Source organism: Canis lupus, chromosome 8, assembly GCF_003254725.2.
Source record: "Canis lupus dingo isolate Sandy chromosome 8, ASM325472v2, whole genome shotgun sequence".
NCBI lineage: Eukaryota > Metazoa > Chordata > Mammalia > Carnivora > Canidae > Canis > Canis lupus.
The window spans coordinates 44,354,314-44,373,296 of record NC_064250.1 but is presented as its reverse complement, the minus strand read 5'-3'; the positions used below and the strand labels follow the sequence as shown (position 1 = coordinate 44,373,296).

Here is an 18,983-nt window from a genome sequence, read left to right as displayed (position 1 = left end):
AGTGGGATGATGGGGATGGATCCTGAAGAGAATCAGCACTGTCTTGCATGCTGGTTATATCAGAAGAAATCATTACTGTTTCCTCAGGTAATACCAGGTTAGCCCCTCAAATGTAGATGAAGAAGCTGCTACCACCTACAGTAGAGGTAGAAAAAGCTCTTCCCCTGCAAAGAAGACTCATCAGAGTACAGGGGTTCAATGTTTCCAGCTTCATCAGAGTCTTCCCATATGTCCCTAGTCCCACTTACAGGATCTCATTCTTCCCAATCAATGCCTTTGCTATAACAGTAAACACCTTGTGAAGCTGGGAGTTCAGCTTACATTGTAATACAGCTAATAACAAAATGAGGTTCTGTGTTTGATTTTCACCAGTTTCAGCCCTGTGGCTGGAGGAGATAAGATTCTCCTTCAGGGCACACATAGGAGCTCTTAGGTCATTTATGGGATGCTTGAGCTGAGAAATGGGATCCCTTAGTTCATCCTTTTCTTTCACTACTTGTCCAACAATGTTAGAGGCAACCAACCAATGGCATTATCCCTTAGTTTCCAAAAAATGTTCAGAAGTATCATATACAGCATCACTTATCTCTTTGCTTCATATAGTAGTTGATCAGAAGTACCTAGTGCAGATATTTTATGTATCTCTATACATAGCTCGCCATGGACTATTAGTCTTTATATAAGATTAGAGAGCCAGTTTCAGAAACCCCAGAACCAATTCAGAAAACTCATTCTTAAAATTCTGTTCCTCTAGAATCACTCCTGGTATCAAATCTGTATTAGAGTCCTTCAGAGAAATAGAACCAGCAGGCTATGTGCTTACATGATTATGGAGCCTAAGAAGTCTCATGATCTGCCATTTGCAAGCTGAAAGCAAGGGAAGCTGGTGGTATAATTTATTCTAAGTATAAAGGCCTAAGAATCAGTGGAGCATATGATTTAGGAGTCCATCTAAATCTGAAGGAGCAGTGATATCCAAGGGCAGGAGAAAATGGGGATGTCTCAGCTCAGAGAGAGAGAGCAAATTCACCCTTTTTTTGCCTTTTTGTTCTCTTTAGGTCCTCAGTGATTGGATAATGCACACTTGCATTAGTGAGGGTGACCTTCTTTACTCAGTTTATTGATTCAAATGCTGATCTCTTCCAGAATCAAATGCTAATCTCACCAGCACAGACACACCCAGAAATAATATTTTACCAGCTGTCTGGGCATCTCTTAGCCCTGTCAAGATGACACATAAAATTAACCATCACAGGGATGTTATATAGACTCCACGTCTCGAGGGGAGGAATGCCAAAGAATTTTCAGCCTTCTTTAATCTGCCAAATGTAGCATACTTTGTTGGTGAGATTAAAGAGAACATAGATTTGCATATAGTGCAGGGGGTAATGGCAACTGGTGAAACCGATATGGAGTCAAATTGGTTAATAGCCAGTGAAAACACATGCATTTAGCTTTGGACCCAGCAGTTCTTCTTCTGGAACTCTATCCCAAAGATATATTTCAAAACTATGAAATTATTTTGGTGTAAGGCTATTTATGGCATTATAATAGCAAAAGATTCAGGAGCCACACCAATGCCTACCCATAGAGGACTGATTGAATAAAATACGGTATTTCCACACCATGGATACATACAACTCTAAAAACAAATAAGCAAGATTTCCTTACAGTGATATCACATGATATCCAAGACCTGTTCTTAGGGATAAAAAGCCAGATTTATGTATATGTATGTATATATATGCTGCTACTCTTTTTTGTAAGAAAGAGGATTGATTCAGAAAGGCACACTTAGGGCAGCCTGGGTGGCTCAGCGGTTTAGCACCACCTTTGGCCCAGGGTGTGATCCTGGAGACCCTGGTTTGAGTCCTGCGTTGGGCTCCCTGCATGGAGCCTGCTTCTCCCTCTCCCTGTGTCTCTGCCTCTCATTCTCTCTGTGAATAAATAATAATGAATAAATCAATAAAATCTTTTTTAAAAAGGCACACTTATTAGTTTATATTTGCAAAAAAAGATTGGAAAAATAAATCAAAATCTAATAACATGATTACTTAGAGGGGACTAGAGAGAATAAGATAAGAGACAGTCTAGGATACAAATAAGACTCGGTTATATGCTTTCAATTTAGGATCATGTAAATGACATATAAGCAAACATTGATTCCCAAAATACCAATTAATCAAAATGTATATTATGAACTTAAATGCATATCATGTTGATGACATAACCATACATATAAAAGAATTGTTTCAAGTGACTTTCAAATGCTGTTTTTTTATTTATAAGTGATAGTAATATTGGTATAATTATTTTAATTGTATTTGATATATAATATAAGGTAAAGCAAAAATAGTCACGTTAATGTAAGAGAAAAAAGTTACAAGTAAACAAGCCAAATAAAAGTTCATAATCTTCCATTTTGAAGGAAAATGTTAATATGAACTCATGATTTGTAATCAACTTTATTCATGCATAATTTACATATAATATCAGGAATGCATTCATTATAAGTGTAACAGTATGAAGAGATTTGACACATGTATACACATATATCAAGATATAGAACAATACCATACCACCCAAATTTCCTTGTGCGCCTTAGCACTACTCTTTTCTGCTTTATGCAGCCACTGATTTGATTTCTGTCACTATACAATATTGCCTATTCTAGAATTTCATATAAATTCAATCGAATGGTATTCTTTGGAGTCTTGCTTTGTTCACTCAGTAATTTCTTCCCCCTAAGATTCAACCATGTTGTTGCTCATAGCAGTAGTTTGTTCCCTTTTTATGCTGAGCAGTATTCCATTATATGATTCTAACAAAACTTGTTTTTTTCAGCCATCTGTTAAAGAATCTTTGGGATGTTTCCAGTATTTTGGCTGTTTTATGAATAAAGTTGTACTGGACATGCATATACAGGTGTTTTGTAGAACATGTATTTAATTTCTGCTAGGTAAGAGGAGGATTATTGGACATAGAATAAGCCTCTATTTAATTTTGTAAGAAACTGCCAAAAATGTATTGCAAAGTGGTTGTAAAGTCATCAGCAAGGGATGAGAGCTCCAATTGCTCTATCCCCCAGACTTCTGGTACCCTCAGACTTCTAATCTTTACCATTTTAATTAGTATGTAATGGTATGTGATTGTGGTTTAACTTGTATTTCTCTGCTGACTAATGATGCTGAACATTTTTTCATGTGTTAACAATTTTTATGTCTTCCTTTGGAAGTGTTTTTACATTATGTATAGTTGAATATTTTCGCCCAACCATTTTCTTAGCAGTGTCCTTGGAAGAACAGAGAATTTTACTTTTGATTAAATCCATTTACCAGTTATTTTAAAGTTAGTGCTCTTTAGACACTGTATTAAAAGTCATTGCTAATGTTATCTTGATTTTTTTAAGAAGTTCTATTTTTTTGAGAAGTCTTACTGTTTTAACTTTTATAGTTGCATCTGTGATGCATCTTGAGTTTACTTCTCTATGCTATGAAAGATGATGGCAATTTTTTTTTCAATAAGAATATTTAGTTGTGCCGGAGTCACTATTAAAATGATTTTCAGGGACATCTGGGTGGCTCAGCGGCTGAGCATTTGCCTTCGGCTCAGGTCATGATCCTGGAGTTTCGAGATCCCACATCAGGGTGCCCGAGGGGGAGCCTGTTTCTTCCTCTGCCTATGTCTCTGCCTCTCTCTGTTTCTCATGAATAAATAAATAAATAAATAAATAAATAAATAAATAAATCTTCTTAAAAAATAAAATGATTTTCATTTCCTCATTGAATTACCTTAGCAAATTTGCCATAAAAATCAATGGAGTATTTATGCATGGACCTCTTTCTCAACTCTCTCTTCTATCTCATTGATCTGTGTGTCTTTGTTTATGCTGATGTTATACAGTCTTGATGAATAGGTAACATATTACCTATTCATAGATAAATCTTAGAATATATGCTGAGTGTTGATAATGCTGCTACAAATATTGCATGAATCTCTTTGAATTAGTATTTTTGTATCCTTTGAGTAAAAACTTAGTAGTTGCAGTTGCTGAGTCGTTCTTTTTAACTTTTTGAGGAATGTCTATACTGTTTTCCAGAGTCGCTGCACCAGTTTGCATTTGTACCAACAGTGTTAAAAGGATTCCCCTTTGTCCACATCCTCACCAACACCAGTTGTGTCCTGTGTTGTTAATTTTCACCATTCTGACAGGTGTGAGGTGATATCTCAGCCATAAAAAAAAAAAAAAAGAAAGAAATCTTGTCATTTGCCACAACATAGAAGGAGCTAGAGAGTATTATGCTAAGCGAAATAAGTTCATCAGGGAAAGACAAATACCATATGATTTCACTCATATGTGGAACTTAAGAAACCAAACAAACATGGAGGTAGAAAGGAAAACCATGAAACAGACTTTAAACTATAGAAACAAACTGATGATTACCAGAAGGACGTTGCGGGGGGAGGGGGGGGGGTCGGAAATTGGTGAGAACAATCAAGTAAACAATCAAAGAAGCCAAATAAAATTTCATAATCTTTCATTTTGAAAGAAAATGTTAATATGAACTCATGATTTTTAAAACTTAAATTCAATTAATTAACATAGAGTGCATTATTAATTTCAGAGGTGGAGCTTAATGATTGATCAGTTGCATATCACACCCAGTGCTCATCCCTACATGTGCCCTCCTTAATGCCCATCACCCAGTTACCCCATCACCCACCCACCTCCCTTCCAGCAACCCTCAGTTTGTTTCCTATGGTTAACAGTCTCTAATTGTTTGTCTCCCTCTCTGATTACATCTTGTTTTATTTTTCCTTCCCTTCCCCTATGATCCTCTGTTTTGTTTTTTATTTATTTTTATTTTGTTTTAATAATGAGGTTTTTTTTTTAAAGATTTTATTTATTTATTCAGAGAGAGAGAGAGAGGCAGAGACACAGGCAGAGGGAGAAGCAGCCTCCATGCAGGGAGCCCGACGTGGGACTTGATCCTGGGTCTCCAGGATCAAACCCCGGGCTGCAGGCGGTGCTAAACCGCTGCACCACCAGGGCTGCCCCTGTTTTGTTTTAAAAATTTTTTTATTTATTTATGATAGTCACAGAGAGAGAGAGAGGCAGAGACACAGGCAGAGGGTGAAGCAGGCTCCCTGCATCGGGAGCCCAACGTGGGATTCGATCCCGGGTCTCCAGGATCGCGCCCTGGGCCAAAGGCAGGCGCCAAACCGCTGCGCCACCCAGGGATCCCATGTTTTTTAAATTCCACTTATGGAACTCATGATTTTTAATCAACTTGATTCACGTATAATTTACAGACAGTGTTGTATGGGAAGTGTTGAATCACTAATTTCTACACCTGAAACTAATATTACACCGATTTTAACTAATTGGAATTTAAATAAAAACTTGAAACAAAATGTGCTGAGTGAAAAAAGCAGCTAAAAAGAATACATATTATTTGAATTTATATGAAATCCTAAAATGGGTAATATTCTAGAATGACAGACATATCAGTAGCTGCGTAAGGTAAGGTGTAAGGAAGGGGGTTAGCTGCTGGAGGGCATAAAAATTTTTGAGGATAATTGTCTAGTTCCTTTCAAAATTGTTTTGGTTAAGGTAGGTCATTTACATTTCCATAAGTTTTTAAAAATTTATTTTTAAATATTTTATTTATTTATTAGAGAAAGTGCAGAAGTAGGGGGAGCAGTAGGCAGAGGGAGAGAGAGAAGCAGGCCTCCTGCTGAGCAAGGAGCCTGATGCAGGGCCCCATCCCAGGACCCTAGGATCATGACCTGAGCTGAAGGCAGACACATAACCCACTGAGCCACCCAGGCATCCTTCCTTGTGCTACTTATAGTTATATCCTCTTCCAATCCAGAACTCCCGTTAACCACGGATCTATTTTGTTATTGTAGTTTTGTCTCTTCCAGAATGTCATATCAATGGAATCATAGTGTGTAAGCTTCTGCAGCTGACTTCTTTCACACAGCATAACATCTTTGAGGTTGCTCCACACTGTTGACTGTATCAAGAGTTCACACCTCTTGTTGCTGAGTAGTATTCTGTTGTATAGATGTGCCACTATCTGTTTATCGATTCACTCTTTGAGTGGAATCTGGGTTGTTTCCAGTTTTTGACTATCACAAATAAAGTTGCCAAGAACATTAGTTAGTATACAGAATTTGTGTAAACATAGACTTTCATCTTTCCAGTCCCACCCAGGAGTGAGATTTCTGGGTTACATGGTGAGCAAATGTTTAAATTTACAAGAAACTGTCCAACTGTCTTCCCGAGTGTACAACTACATTTTCACCAACAATGAGAGTTCCAATTGCTTGGTATCTTCAACTAGCACTTAGTATCGTCAGTTATTTTTTAACCATCCAAAAGGGTGTGTAGTAGTATCTCATGATAGTTTTAATGCACATTTATAGCAAGAAGTTGCTGGGGCTGAGGCCAAAAAGGTGTTCTCTAGGATTTTGATGGATTCCTGTCTCACATTTAGGTCTTCCATACATTTTTAGTTTATTTTTGTGTATGATATAAGAAAATGGTCCAGTTTCATTTTTCTGCATGTGGGTGTACAATTTTCCCAGTACCATTTGTTGAAGACTGTCCTTTTTCCATTGGATAGTCTTTCCTCCTTTGTCTAATATTAGTTGACCAGAGTTGAGGGTCCGTTTCTGGGTTTTCTATTCTGTTCCATTGATCTTATGTATCTGTTTTTGCATCAATATCATGCTGTCCTGGTGGTCACAGCTTTGTAATATAGCTTGAGGTCTGGAATTGTGATGCCTCCAGCTTTGGGTGTTTTTTTTTTTTCTTTCCAACATTGCTTTGGCTATTCGGGGTCTTTTCTGGTTCCATACAAATTTTAAGATTGTTTCTTCCAGCTCTGTGAAAAATGTCAATGGTATTTTGATAGAGATTGTACTGAATGTATAGATTGCTCTGGGTGGCATAGACATTTTAACAATATCCTTCCAATCCATGAGTATGGAACGATTTTCCATTTCTTTGTGTCTTCATCAATTTCTTTCATAAGTGTTCTATGATTTTCAGAGCCCAGATCCTTTACTTCTTTGGTTAGGTTTATTCCTTGGTATCTTAGGGGGCTTGGTGCAACTGTAAATGGGATCGATTCCTTAATTTCTCTTTTTTCTGTCTCATTGTTAGTGTATAGAAATGCAGCTGATTTCTGTGCGTTTTATATCCTGTGACTTTGCTGAATTGCTTGCTGTAGGAGTTTTAGCAATTTTGGGGTGGAGTCCTTTGGGTTTTCCACACACAGTATCATGTCATCTGCGAAGAGGGAGAGTTTGACTTCTTTGCTGATTTGGATGACTTTTATTTCTTTTTGTTGTCTGATTGCTGAGGCCAGGACTTGTACTATGTTGAACAACAGTGGTGAGAGTGAACACCCTTGCCATGTTCCTGACCTTAGGGGAAAAGCTCTCGGTTTTTCCCCATTGAGAATGATATTCCCTGTGAGCTTTTTGTGTATGGCTTTTATGATATCGAGGTATGTTTCCTCTATCCCTACACTGTGGAGAGTTTTAATCAAGATAGGATGCTGTATTTTGTCAAATGCTTTTTCTGCATCAATTGAGAGGAGCACATGGTTCCTGTTCTTTGTTTTATTAACATAGTGTATCACATTGATTGATTTGTGGATGTTGAGCCACCCTTGTATTCCAGGAATAAATTCCACTTGGTTGTGGAGACTAATCCTTTCGATGTACTGTTGGATCCCATTGGCTGGTATCTTGGGGAGTATTTTGACATCCATGTTCATCAGGGATATTGGTCTATAATTCTTGTTTTTGGTGGGGTCTTTGTCTGATTTTGGGATCAAGGTAATGCTGGCCTTATTCTATTTGGAAGTTTTCCTTCCATGTCTATTTTTTTGAAACAGCTTCAGAAAAATAGGTATTAATTCTTCTTTAAATGCTTGGTGGGCAGCCAGGGTGGCTCAGCGGTTTAGCGCTGCCTTCAGCCCAGGGCGTGATCCTGGAGACCCGGGATCGAGTCCCACATTGGGCTCCCTGCGTGGAGCCTGCTTCTCCCTCTGCCTGTGTCTCTTACTCTCTCTCTCTGTCTCTCATGAATAAGTAAATAAAATCTTAAAGAAAAATAAATTCCCCTGTGAAGCCATCGGCCCTAGACTCTTGTTTTTGGGAGATTTGTTTATTACTGTTTCAATTTCTTTGCTGGTTATGGGTCTGTTCAGGTTTTCTATTTCTTCCTGTTTCAGTTTTGGTGGTTTACAAGTTTCTAGGAATGCATCTATTTCTTCTAGTTTGCATAATTTATTGGCATATAGTTTCTCATAATGTGTTCTTGTAATTGTATTTCTTTGGTGTTGGTTTTGATCTTTCCTTTTCATTCATGATTTTATTAATCTGGGTCCTTTCTCTTTTCTTTTTGCTAAGTCTGGCTAGGGGTTTATTGATCTTATTAATTTTTTCAAAGAACTAGCTCCTGACTTTATTGACCTGTTCTTTTGTTTTCTGTTCTGTTGATTTCTACTCTAATATTTATTTCTCTCCTGCTTGAGTTAGGCTTCATTTGCTCTTCTTTCTCTGGCTCCTTCAGGTATAAGGTTAGCTTGTGTATTTGGGCTTTTTCTAATTTTTTGAGAGGCTTGTATTAAAATATACTTCCCTTTTAGGACCACCTTTGTTATATCCCAACGGTTTTGAACAGTATGCTTTCACTTTCGTTAGTTTGCATGAAACTTTTTAATTTCCTGGTTGACCCATTCATTCTTTTAAAAAAAAAAAGATTTTATTTAGTTATGAGAGAGAGAGAGAAAAAAAGAGAGAGAGAGAGACAGAGACAGAGAGGCAAGCTCCACATAGGGAGCGCAACGCGGGACTCGATTCCGGGTCTCCAGGATCAGGCCCTGGGATGGAGGCGGCGCTAAACGGCTGAGCCACTCAGGCTGCCCTGACCCATTCATTCTTTAGTAGGACGCTGTTTAGCCTCCAACTGTTTGAGTTCCTTCCAAATTTCCTCTTGCAATTGAGTTCAAGTTTCAAAGCATTGTCGTCTGAAAATATGCAGGGAATAATACCAATCTTTTGGAATTAGTCGCGACCTGATTCATGATCCATTATGGGGAAAGTTCCACGTGCACTCTAGAAGAATGTGTATTCTGTTGCTTTAAGAATGGAATGTTCTGTATGTATCTGTGAAGTCCATCTGGTCCAGTGTGTCATTTAAAGCCCTATTTCTTTCTTGATCTTATGCTTTGATAATCTGTCCATTGTTTTTGGCAGGTCTGTGACAACTTCTCTTAATTTTCCTTCATCTGAAAATGTCTTGATTTTTTCTTCATTTCTGATGGATATTTTTACTGTACATAAAATTCTGGATTAATATTTTGTTTTAGCTCTTGTGGAATATTTTGATATTTTCTTCTCACCTCTGTGGTTTTTAATGAGAAATCTACTATTTTTCAAAACATTTTCCTCTGTAGGTAAGCATTAGGCAGATGTTTTTCTCTTAAAATCTTAAAGATTTTTTCTTTGTCATTAGTTTTCAAATGTTTTATTACGATGTGTTGCTCTCTGGATTTCTTTGAGTATATTCTGTTGGTTCCCTCAGTTTCTTGAATATGTTATTACTTTTGCTAAATTTGAGCAATCTTCAGCCATGATTTCTTTGGGAACTTTTCAACCTTGCCCTATTTTTCTCTTTTTCTGCAACTGTGATGACATGAGTGTTAGATCTTTTGTTATAGCCTTCAGGTACCACAGGCTCTTTACATTTTTTCCAACCTATTTTCTCTCTGCTTTTCAGAGTTATTACCAAATCTATGGTATGACAGACTATGATCATAGCTCTCTATGATCAAGTTCACCATTTATTTTTCTCTATTTTGTTGTTAGGCCATCCAGTGACTTTTGGCTTTAGGTTTTATATTTTTCAGTTATAAAGTTTTCATTATTTTTTCTTTCTTATACTTCTGTGATGAGACTTTAAATTTCTGCAAATTTTTTCAACTGTTTTGACCATATTTGTTATTGCCCATTGAAGCATTTTTATGATTGCTGTTTCAAAACCCTAATCAGAACATTCTAACTTCTGCATCATCTCAGAGTTGGCATCTACAGATTGTCTTTTCTCATTTAAGTTGAAACTTTCTTAGTTCTTTGTATGACAGGTAAATTTTCATTTGATTCTGAACATTTTTTTGGGTGCTGTATTTTGGGATACTGCACCATCAGAGGAAGTATTGCATTGTTATTGCTAGATGATGGTAGATGTCCAGGTTTAAGCTGACCTGCCAAGAGGAAGGAGAAGCTCATACTGTTAAGCTGTGGGAGTTTACTCTTGCCCCTCTTGGCCTCTTCTGACGTCACTCTTGCTGGGAAGTTGAAGGATGCCATATTATTGCTGCCCAAGTGGCCTCCACTAATTGTTGAATGGGGGCCTCATTACTATATGGTGAGAAGGAAAGTCTTGGAACTCTATTTGACCTTCTCTGACACTACCTCAATCAGGGGCTTGAGGCTCTTCATTAGAAGTGTGATGGATATATATTTTTTAATGAGTTTTTTTCTTTAAGATTTTATTTATTTATTCATGAGAGACACACACAAACACAGAGAGAGAGAGAGGGAGGCAGAGAGAGAAGCAGGCTCCTCGCAGGGAGCCCAATGTGGGACTCGATCCCAGATTCCAGGATCACGCCCTGAGCTGAAGGCAGATGCTCAACCGCTGAGCCACCCACGTGTCCCTGTGATGGATATTTAAGCCTCATGTGGCCTATGTTAATGAGAATGCATGTGGGGTTACAATTTTTCTCATGACATTTGGCTGGAGTAGGACAGTTATTCTCTAAAAGATTCCCAGCTAGGCTAATCATTTCTTGGTCCTCTGGTTAGAGACAACAAACTTGTCTTGCGGCCTTTTGGGGGCCTTTTATTCCTTTTTTTTTTTTTTTTGGTCTGTGTCTATTTCATTTTAAGGTTATAGGTTTCTCCACACGCAATGGGGTTAAAAGAAAATGCAGAGAAATCACTGCTATATATTCCTTAGGTCCCAATATCCTTAGCTGATTTGTGTTCTTTTTTGCACCTTTCTGAACTATCTTAGTTTTGTATATAAAATTGGTGTTTTAACTTGAAGTGAGCAAGAGCAATAGGGCTAAGAGTGTTTATCTTTTCTAGAAACAGAAGTCCTTAATGATATTTTAATTTTTAAAAAAGATTTTATTTATTTGACAGAAAAACACAAGTGGGGGGAGTGGAAGGCAGTGAGAGGAGGAGAAGCAGGCTCTCTGCTGAGCAGGCAGGCTGAAGCGGGGCTCAATCCCAGGACCCTGAGATCATGACCTGGGCTGATGGCAGACACTTAAGACAGCCATCCAAGAGCCCCCTTAATGCTATGTTTTAAAAGAAATGAACATTACTGCTTCTTTCAGCAAGAGAGATCAAGTCAAAACTACTTTCAGAAGCTTTCACTCCTTCCCCACCTTTATTTTTCCCAGGATATTTTTCTATCAGAAGCAGGCACTCTGGTCTTTGCTACTAAAACTTTTCCAGGATTGAGCTCCTGTAGTTTTCTTGTCTCTCATTTCTTGGGATAGGTTTTCCTCATTGTTAATCATCTCTGGTATAGGAGCAAAGTTTACCACTGAGTTCAGTTGTAGACAAGACTTTTTAAATGTACTTTTCTTTCTTTTTTTAAAGATTTTTTAATAATAAATTGAAATATTTAAGAATATTTATTTATTCATGAGAGACACACAGAGAGAGGCAGAGACATAGGCAGAGGGAGAAGCAGACTCCCTGTGAGGAGCCTAATATGAGACTTCATCCCAGGACACCAGGATCACAACCTGAGCCAAAGGCAGACGCTCAGCCCCTGAGTCACCCAGGTCCCTTTAATATATCTTTCTTAAGATGGAGGTTGTCTCCCGGTCAGAATGGCTAAAATTAACAACACATGAAACAACAGGTCTTTGTGAGGATGCAGACAAAAAGGATCCCTCTTGCACTATTGGTGGGAATCAAACTGGTGTAACCACTCTGGAAAACAATATAGAGGTTCCTCAAAAAGTTAAAAATAGGTTACCTGGGTTCCAGCAAATTCTTGGTTTCAGCTCAGGTCATGGTCTCAAGGCCCTGGGATGGAGCCCCACATTAGGCTCTATGCTCAGTGGGGAGTCAGCTTGAGGATTCTCTCTCTGCCCCTCTTCCCACTCACACTCTTTCTAAAAGAAAATAAATCTTAAAAAAAAAAAAAATAGAACTACCATGACCCAGCATTGCACTACTAGGTATTTATCCAAAGGATAAATATGTTAACTAAATTGCCTTTTTTAAAAAAATATTTTATTTATGTATTCATGAGAGACACACAGAAAGAGAGGAGGCAGAGATATAGGCAGAGGGCAAGCGGGCTCCTCACAGGGATCACGCCCTGAGCCGAAGGGAGACGCTCAGCTGCTGAGCCACCCAGGCGTCCCAACTAAGTTAAATATAAACAAAGAATTAAAAAAAAAAAAAAAAGAATCCTCAATACTGAGAAGGTGTTTTGAAACAGAAATGAAGGAAGACATTCCATACCATTTACACAGGGGGTTTTATTCAGGGTAGCTTGCTGACAGGTGGATTGAATAGGCAACGATCCTGGCACTAAGCAGCTAATCTCCACAAAGTCAAGACCATAACCCACAGATTAATAGAGTAAAGGGCGATTATCTAAAGTGGTGCTATCTGTGCACCAGAGGAACGATCAGAAGGCTTCCCATATTCTGGTCAGGGCATACATTAATCTATACAAGACCTGGAACACAGAGCCCAGGGGGAGGTCATTGCAGAGACATAAACAAGATGTGGGCCAAAGATAGAGTCAGTATTGTCAGCACTCCTACAGGAGATTTCTGAGAAAACCAGCATGAATCAAAGAAACTTTCTGAGAGGAAACAGAAAAGGATTGTCATTAAAAATAGTTCCACTTGCTAGTTATAGAGCTCTGAAGCTACTAGTTAAATTGGCAGGTAGCAAGATTCATTGCCAAGAATCCTTTTAAAATAGAATCTACTCAGAGTTAGCTGTAATCTTTTATTGAATTTTTATTCTATGTAATATTTATATAATTAAAGTCATCTAATAGATGATATACTTTGTCAAATATTGTGTCATAAATTCTCTAGCAATTTCGAGAATCTTTTTCTCAAAACCAATTTAATAGGAGGTAAAATTTTTAACACTTGTGTAATAAAACAATGTAAAGTAACAAAGTTATAAACTATATAATAAAAATTATTGAATATGATAAATATAAAGGGAATTACAGTATACCAATGTTGTCTAGATTATCCCAAAAATACTTGATACTGAATGTAGAATCTGATCTTGACCTACAAAATTACTATAGAACTTAGTTCCATAGTGAAAAGTGATTACACAGTCTAGATCAACACAGTAGCATGAGCAAAATCATGAAGCAGAAATGAAGCTACCTTGTATGAGGACAGAGAATGGAGCTGCGGAGGCTATCCAATTCCAATGATATTGAAGTTGTATAGAAAATAGTGGAGCCAGAGCAGGTTATCCTTGACAGCCAATTGTTTCTGAAGTGAAAAATTCTTGTTGCTAAGCAACTAAATCTAGAACTTAGCTGGGAAATAAAAGGAAGAGAACTTCTGTTTCCCTTTGTTATGTGAGGTCAACTACCAATCTTTTTCACTGAAAAGTATGGTACAAACCATCACAAAAGAAAAGGCCATGGAAACAATAGCTTCTTCTGTTGGTAAGTCATCTGTTAAGTTTGGCTCTCTGCATGAGTTGGTGGTCAGAGCAGTACCTTGGATAATGTGAATTTTCTTAATTTTTGTTTTGTTTTCCTTTTTGAGCATGGCCAGGGGGTGGTGGTAAGGTGCTTCAGGTAAAGTGACCAATTATTCCAGTTTGCCTCAGAGTAAGGGAATTGCTGGGATGTGGGGCTTTGAGTTTTAAGACTGGGACAATCCTGGGTAAATTAGAATGAGTTGGTCACTCTTACTGCCAGTAAGGAACAGATGAAATAGAGCTGAAAGAAGGGACATTAAAAGAATCCGTCTGCATGTAGGTAAGAGATGTGATGTGAACAGAAGATGAGAGGCTACCACCTGAATCTATAGAGAAGGATTACTTTTTTTTTTTTTTTTTCTGAGACTGGAATATGGAGTGGAATAGAAGAGATGTAGAAATGGCGTTGGGTTCAGATAAGTTTGTAATGTTGAAAATCCTACAAAGCATTTTGTCTTTAGATTTGGCATCACTATAGATATATATTTTTTACTGGATTGAAGAGTAAGAAATCCATTTTATACTGTGATCCAGTGGCCACACATACGCAAACACCCCCAAAACTTTACATATGAATTGCTATGGAACTTCTAGGAATGTCCTCCGATATTTTTATTCCATTTCTTTAAAGAAAAAACTGCAGGTCAGGATCCATTAAATTGATTTCGTGACTCTCTAATGAGTCAGACACTGGTGACAGATGGGAAAACTGCATATTGCACGATGGAGTAAGAGGAGAGAGGCACAGGTAGAGGTCTTTAGGAATTTGAAATAGCTGTAGGGAAAGAAAGAGTTGATAAAACATATAGAGGAGGGCTGTTGTTTATTTTGATATTCCAATAATGTTAAAGAATTTGGACTTTTTAAAGATTTTATTTATTTATTTATGAGAGACACAGAGAGAGAGAGAGAGAGAGAGAGGCAGAAACATAGAGAGAGAAGCAGATTCCATGCAGGGAGCAAATGTGGGACTCGATCCCCGGACCCTGGGATCACACCCTGGGCCAAAGACAGGTGCCCAACAGCTGAGCCACCCAGGTGTCCCAAAGAATAGGGATTTTTAATGACACTACCACACAATATTAATGCAGGGTGATGTTCTTGTAGGAGTTTGGGTCTCTGAAGTCCTCGGAATAATAAAATGAAGACAATGAGTATGGCTCAAAGATTCTAGCAGAATTTTCCTATTGTTGTCTGCTCTCAAGATGAAACATGGTTTATAGAGCTTAGCAGCAACACTCTATTTCTATTGGCTCTTATCACTTTCCATCCTCCCATTCACAACAATTCCCACTCCATAATAAATAACAAACACACAAGAAAGCTATAGAGAGCAAATCTGGAAATTAGGATCTCACCCAATTCAGAAATCTTTGTCCTTGGAAGTTTTCATATGATTGAATTTGTCTATGAGCTTTGCTGTTCCCTTGTGGGATACTTGCATCTTGGAATAAAGTGCCTATCTATTACTCAGGTGGATCTAAGTTCTCTAGGCAGCTTTGATAGTCAAAGAGGCAAGTATCAATAGTTATGCAGGGGCAACAGGCATAAACCAACATGGTCTTGGACAAATTGAGATATAGAGTCCCCCTACTCTGAAGTCTCTTTAACTTTTTATAGTGGAGATTTTTCATACCACCTATATGGATTGAGATAATTGTATAATGAAAACCCCCATACCTATCGTCCAACTTTCACAATTATAAACATATGGCCAATATTTTATCTATACCCTTCTAAATTCTCACCTCCATTTATTGAAAGTCCAAAGCATTTTCTTAATTCACTAATCACTTTTTTGCTGTTTGATTTTTTTCCCATTTTCCTTACCCAATCCCATCACACCCCCATCCTTTTATTTTCACTTTCAGCTCTGCAGCTTTGATGCCCAACTCTGCCCAAACACAGATCCTTAAAGGTCAACTCTACACAATGACCAATGCGGAAGAAGCAGACCAGCAGTGCCTCACGGTTTTTCCCTGGACCGATGGCTCTGGAATGGCAGCTCCATAATGGTGGCTGGTGAGGCTGAGGTGCCCATGAGAGTTCTCTTGCTGTTCTGGGTTGGAATGTCTCTATTCCCTTCTGGCTTCTCTCAGGCTGGGCCCTCCCAATACCTCAGATCTCCAGAAGTGGTGACCCCTTTAAAGGTGACTGATAGGGGCAGAAGTGCAAAATCTCCAGGCTGGCTCTCCTACAGCCTGAAGTTTGGAGGCCAGAGACACATTGTCCACATGAGGGTCAAGAAACTCTTGGTTTCCAAACACTTCCCTGTGTTCACCTACACGGACCAGCACGCCCTCCTCCAGGATCAGCCTTTTGTTCCTGATGACTGCTACTATCATGGTTATGTGGAAGGAATCTCTGAGTCCCTGGTTGCCCTCAGTACCTGTTCCGGAGGTTTTCGAGGAATGCTACAGATTAATGACCTTGCTTATGAAATTGAGCCCATCAGGCACTCTACCAAATTTGAACACTTGGTTTATGAGATAAACACTAATGAGACACAGTTCCCAACTATGAGATGTGGCTTAACAAAGAAGGAGATAGCACTCCAACAGGTGAAATTTGAAGAGGTTAAGAAGTCAACTCTGAAACAAAATTCTAATGATAAATTATGGACCCACTCATGGTTTTTGGAGCTGGTTGTGGTGGTAGATCACAATTTCTTAATTTATTCTCAAAGCAACTTCTCAATGGTGCAGGAGGATGTATTTCTTGTTGTCAACATAGTGGATTCCATTTATCAGCAGTTGGGTACTTATGTGATTTTGATTGGGATTGAGATTTGGAATCAAGGAAATGTTTTCCCAATGATAAGCATAGAACAGGTTCTGGAGGACTTCTCTAAGTGGAAGCAAATCAGTCTTTCCCAGCTACAGTATGATGCTGCACATTTTTTCATAAAAAACCCACTTATAAGTGTACTTGGTATAGCCTATGTTGCAGGAATATGTCGTCCTCCTATTGATTGTGGGGTTAATAATTTCCAAGGAGACTCTTGGTCTCTTTTTGCCCTCACTGTGGCCCATGAGTTAGGACATACTTTGGGTATGTGGCATGATGAAGAATTCTGTTTGTGTGAGCAAAGTGGTTGCATCATGAATGCTATGAGAGTACCAGCAGAGAAATTCACCAATTGTAGTTATATAGATTTTACAAAAACCACTTTAAACCAGGGATCATGTCTACACAATATTCCACATCCAGGGGAAGTCTTTACATTGAAGCACTGTGGGAATGGCGTGGTTGAAGGAGAAGAGGAATGTGACTGTGGATCTATAAAGCAATGTGAACAAGATCCTTGTTGTCTATTGAACTGCACTCTGAGGCCTAGGGCTGCTTGTGCTTTTGGGCTTTGTTGCAAAGGCTGCAAGTTCATGCCATCAGGGGAACTCTGTAGACATCAGGTCAATAAATGTGACCTTCCAGAGTGGTGCAATGGGACATCCCATCAGTGCCCAGAAGATGTATATGTGCAGGATGGGATTCCTTGTGGTGACGATGCCTACTGCTATGAAGGGAGATGTAATAACCATGACAAACAGTGCAGGGAGATTTTTGGTGAAGGAGCAAAGAGTGCATATCAGAGTTGCTATCAAGAAATCAACTCCCTGGGAAACCGTTTCGGCCACTGTGGTATAAGTGGCACGACATACCTAAAATGTAATATCTCCGATATCTTTTGTGGAAGAGTTCAGTGTGACAATGTGACAAATATTCCCCATCTGAGAGATCATTCTACTCTGCAGCAAACTCACATCAATGGTGTCACCTGCTGGAGTATTGATTATCACTTGGGAATGGACACACTTGATGTTGGTGAAGTAAAAGATGGCACCATGTGTGGTACAGGAAAGATCTGCATACGCAAGAAATGTGTCAGTTTGTCTCTCTTGTCACAAGTCTGCCTGGCTGAGACCTGCAACATGAGGGGCATCTGCAATAATAAACATCACTGCCACTGTGGCTATGGGTGGTCCCCACCCTATTGCCTACACAGAGGTTATGGAGGTAGTGTTGAGAGTGGCCCAGCATCTGCCAAAAAAGGTTTTTTGCTACTAGTTGTGAGTCTTATTTTATCTGTTTTGCTTTTATTGTCAACTGCTGTATTTATATACCATAGAAAAACTTTCGGTCTCAAGGAGACTAAGGCTCAGTCTTCAGGTTAGGAAACTGCCTCCATTTTAATATCCTGTGCAATATTAAGTTTTACTCTCTTGGCAGTGAAAATGTTACTACATGCCTGGAACTGAGCACATTTCTGACTATACAGAAAAATGCAGGGACCTTCCCTTTTGTCAGTATCAGAAACATCAGAAACATTGCCATTAAGCAAAGGTAATTCCTAACGTCTTCCTGTCAGTAGACAGTTCGTTTTAAGCAGCAAATAAAGCTCCATTTCCCCTAAATTGGTTGTGTGTGTGTGTGTGTGTGCGCGCGCGCGCGCACAAATATGACTCATGGGAAAGGCAGGAAACAAGTATCTGAGGATCCAGACTTTACTTCCAAAGTAACCTTTCAAAGGTGCAGAGAATGTATTTCTTGTTGTCAACATAGTGGATTCCATTTATCAGCAGTTGGGTACTTACGTGATTTTGACTGGGCCTTGGATTGGAATCATGGAAATATTTTCCCAATGATAGGCACAGAATAAACAGGCTGCCAAACTCATGCCATCAGGGGAACTCTGTAGGCATCAGGTCAATAACGTGACCTTCCAGAATAGTGCAATGGGACATCCCATCAGTGCAGGATGTGCAGGATGCGATTCCCTGTAGCAACAGTTCCCACTGCTGTCAAAAGGGATATAAAAAGGAGAAGAAATTACTCAAATTGTTTCTAACATTCTGCTCCAAAATCTGAAAAGGAAAATAATAGTAATAATGTTTATCCCACCCAACCTCTTGGGTTTATTTGATAATCAAAAGAGAGAAAGAAATGTTTAATAAAAACTCCTGACCCTGTTTCTTTTGTGCTTCCTACCCAGTCTTGTCTGCTCTCTTGGCTTTAATTTGGCAGTTTGGGTATGCTTGTGAAGTATTTTCTTTGAATATCAGAATGTGATCTCTGTGAGGTCAAGGTGGTTTTTATCTGTTCTGCTGTTGTATTCCAATACACAGAACAATGCCTAATACAGAGTAAATATTTGAATGAGGTAATTAATTTGAATGGATTAA

At 38.6% G+C, this 18,983-nt stretch overlaps 2 protein-coding genes and 1 long non-coding RNA gene across 7 annotated transcripts in view; 1 reads left to right on the top strand and 2 right to left on the bottom strand.

The window, feature by feature from the left end:
- ADAM21 (ADAM metallopeptidase domain 21) overlaps positions 1-18,215 on the top strand; it is a 30,581-nt gene extending 12,366 nt beyond the window's left edge. Inside the window, exons 1-2 of one of the 4 annotated variants that reach the window (XM_025443137.3) lie at positions 13,610-13,765; positions 15,675-18,215. In XM_025443137.3, coding sequence (XP_025298922.3) covers positions 15,816-17,975 — 2,160 coding nt within the window. In that variant the 5' untranslated portion in view covers positions 13,610-13,765; positions 15,675-15,815 and the 3' untranslated portion in view covers positions 17,976-18,215. Of the gene's footprint in view, positions 1-13,609; positions 13,766-13,881; positions 13,901-14,062; positions 14,084-15,674 lie in introns of those variants that run through there. The other 3 variants (XM_025443140.3, XM_025443139.3, XM_025443138.3) reach the window with 3 other exon arrangements.
- On the bottom strand, positions 1,583-4,160 carry LOC125755596 (uncharacterized). The gene is made up of 2 exons (XR_007412433.1): positions 3,792-4,160; positions 1,583-1,937 (listed from the first exon to the last, which is right to left on the bottom strand). It is a non-coding gene; the product is annotated as an uncharacterized LOC125755596 (long non-coding RNA).
- The window catches only part of LOC125755595 (peptidyl-prolyl cis-trans isomerase A-like), a 42,352-nt gene continuing 40,196 nt past the window's right edge, over positions 16,828-18,983 (bottom strand). For both annotated transcript variants that reach the window (XM_049113317.1, XM_049113318.1), the window contains exon 5: positions 16,828-18,599. In XM_049113317.1, coding sequence (XP_048969274.1) covers positions 18,483-18,599 — 117 coding nt within the window. In that variant the 3' untranslated portion in view covers positions 16,828-18,482. The remainder of the gene's footprint in view (positions 18,600-18,983) is intronic.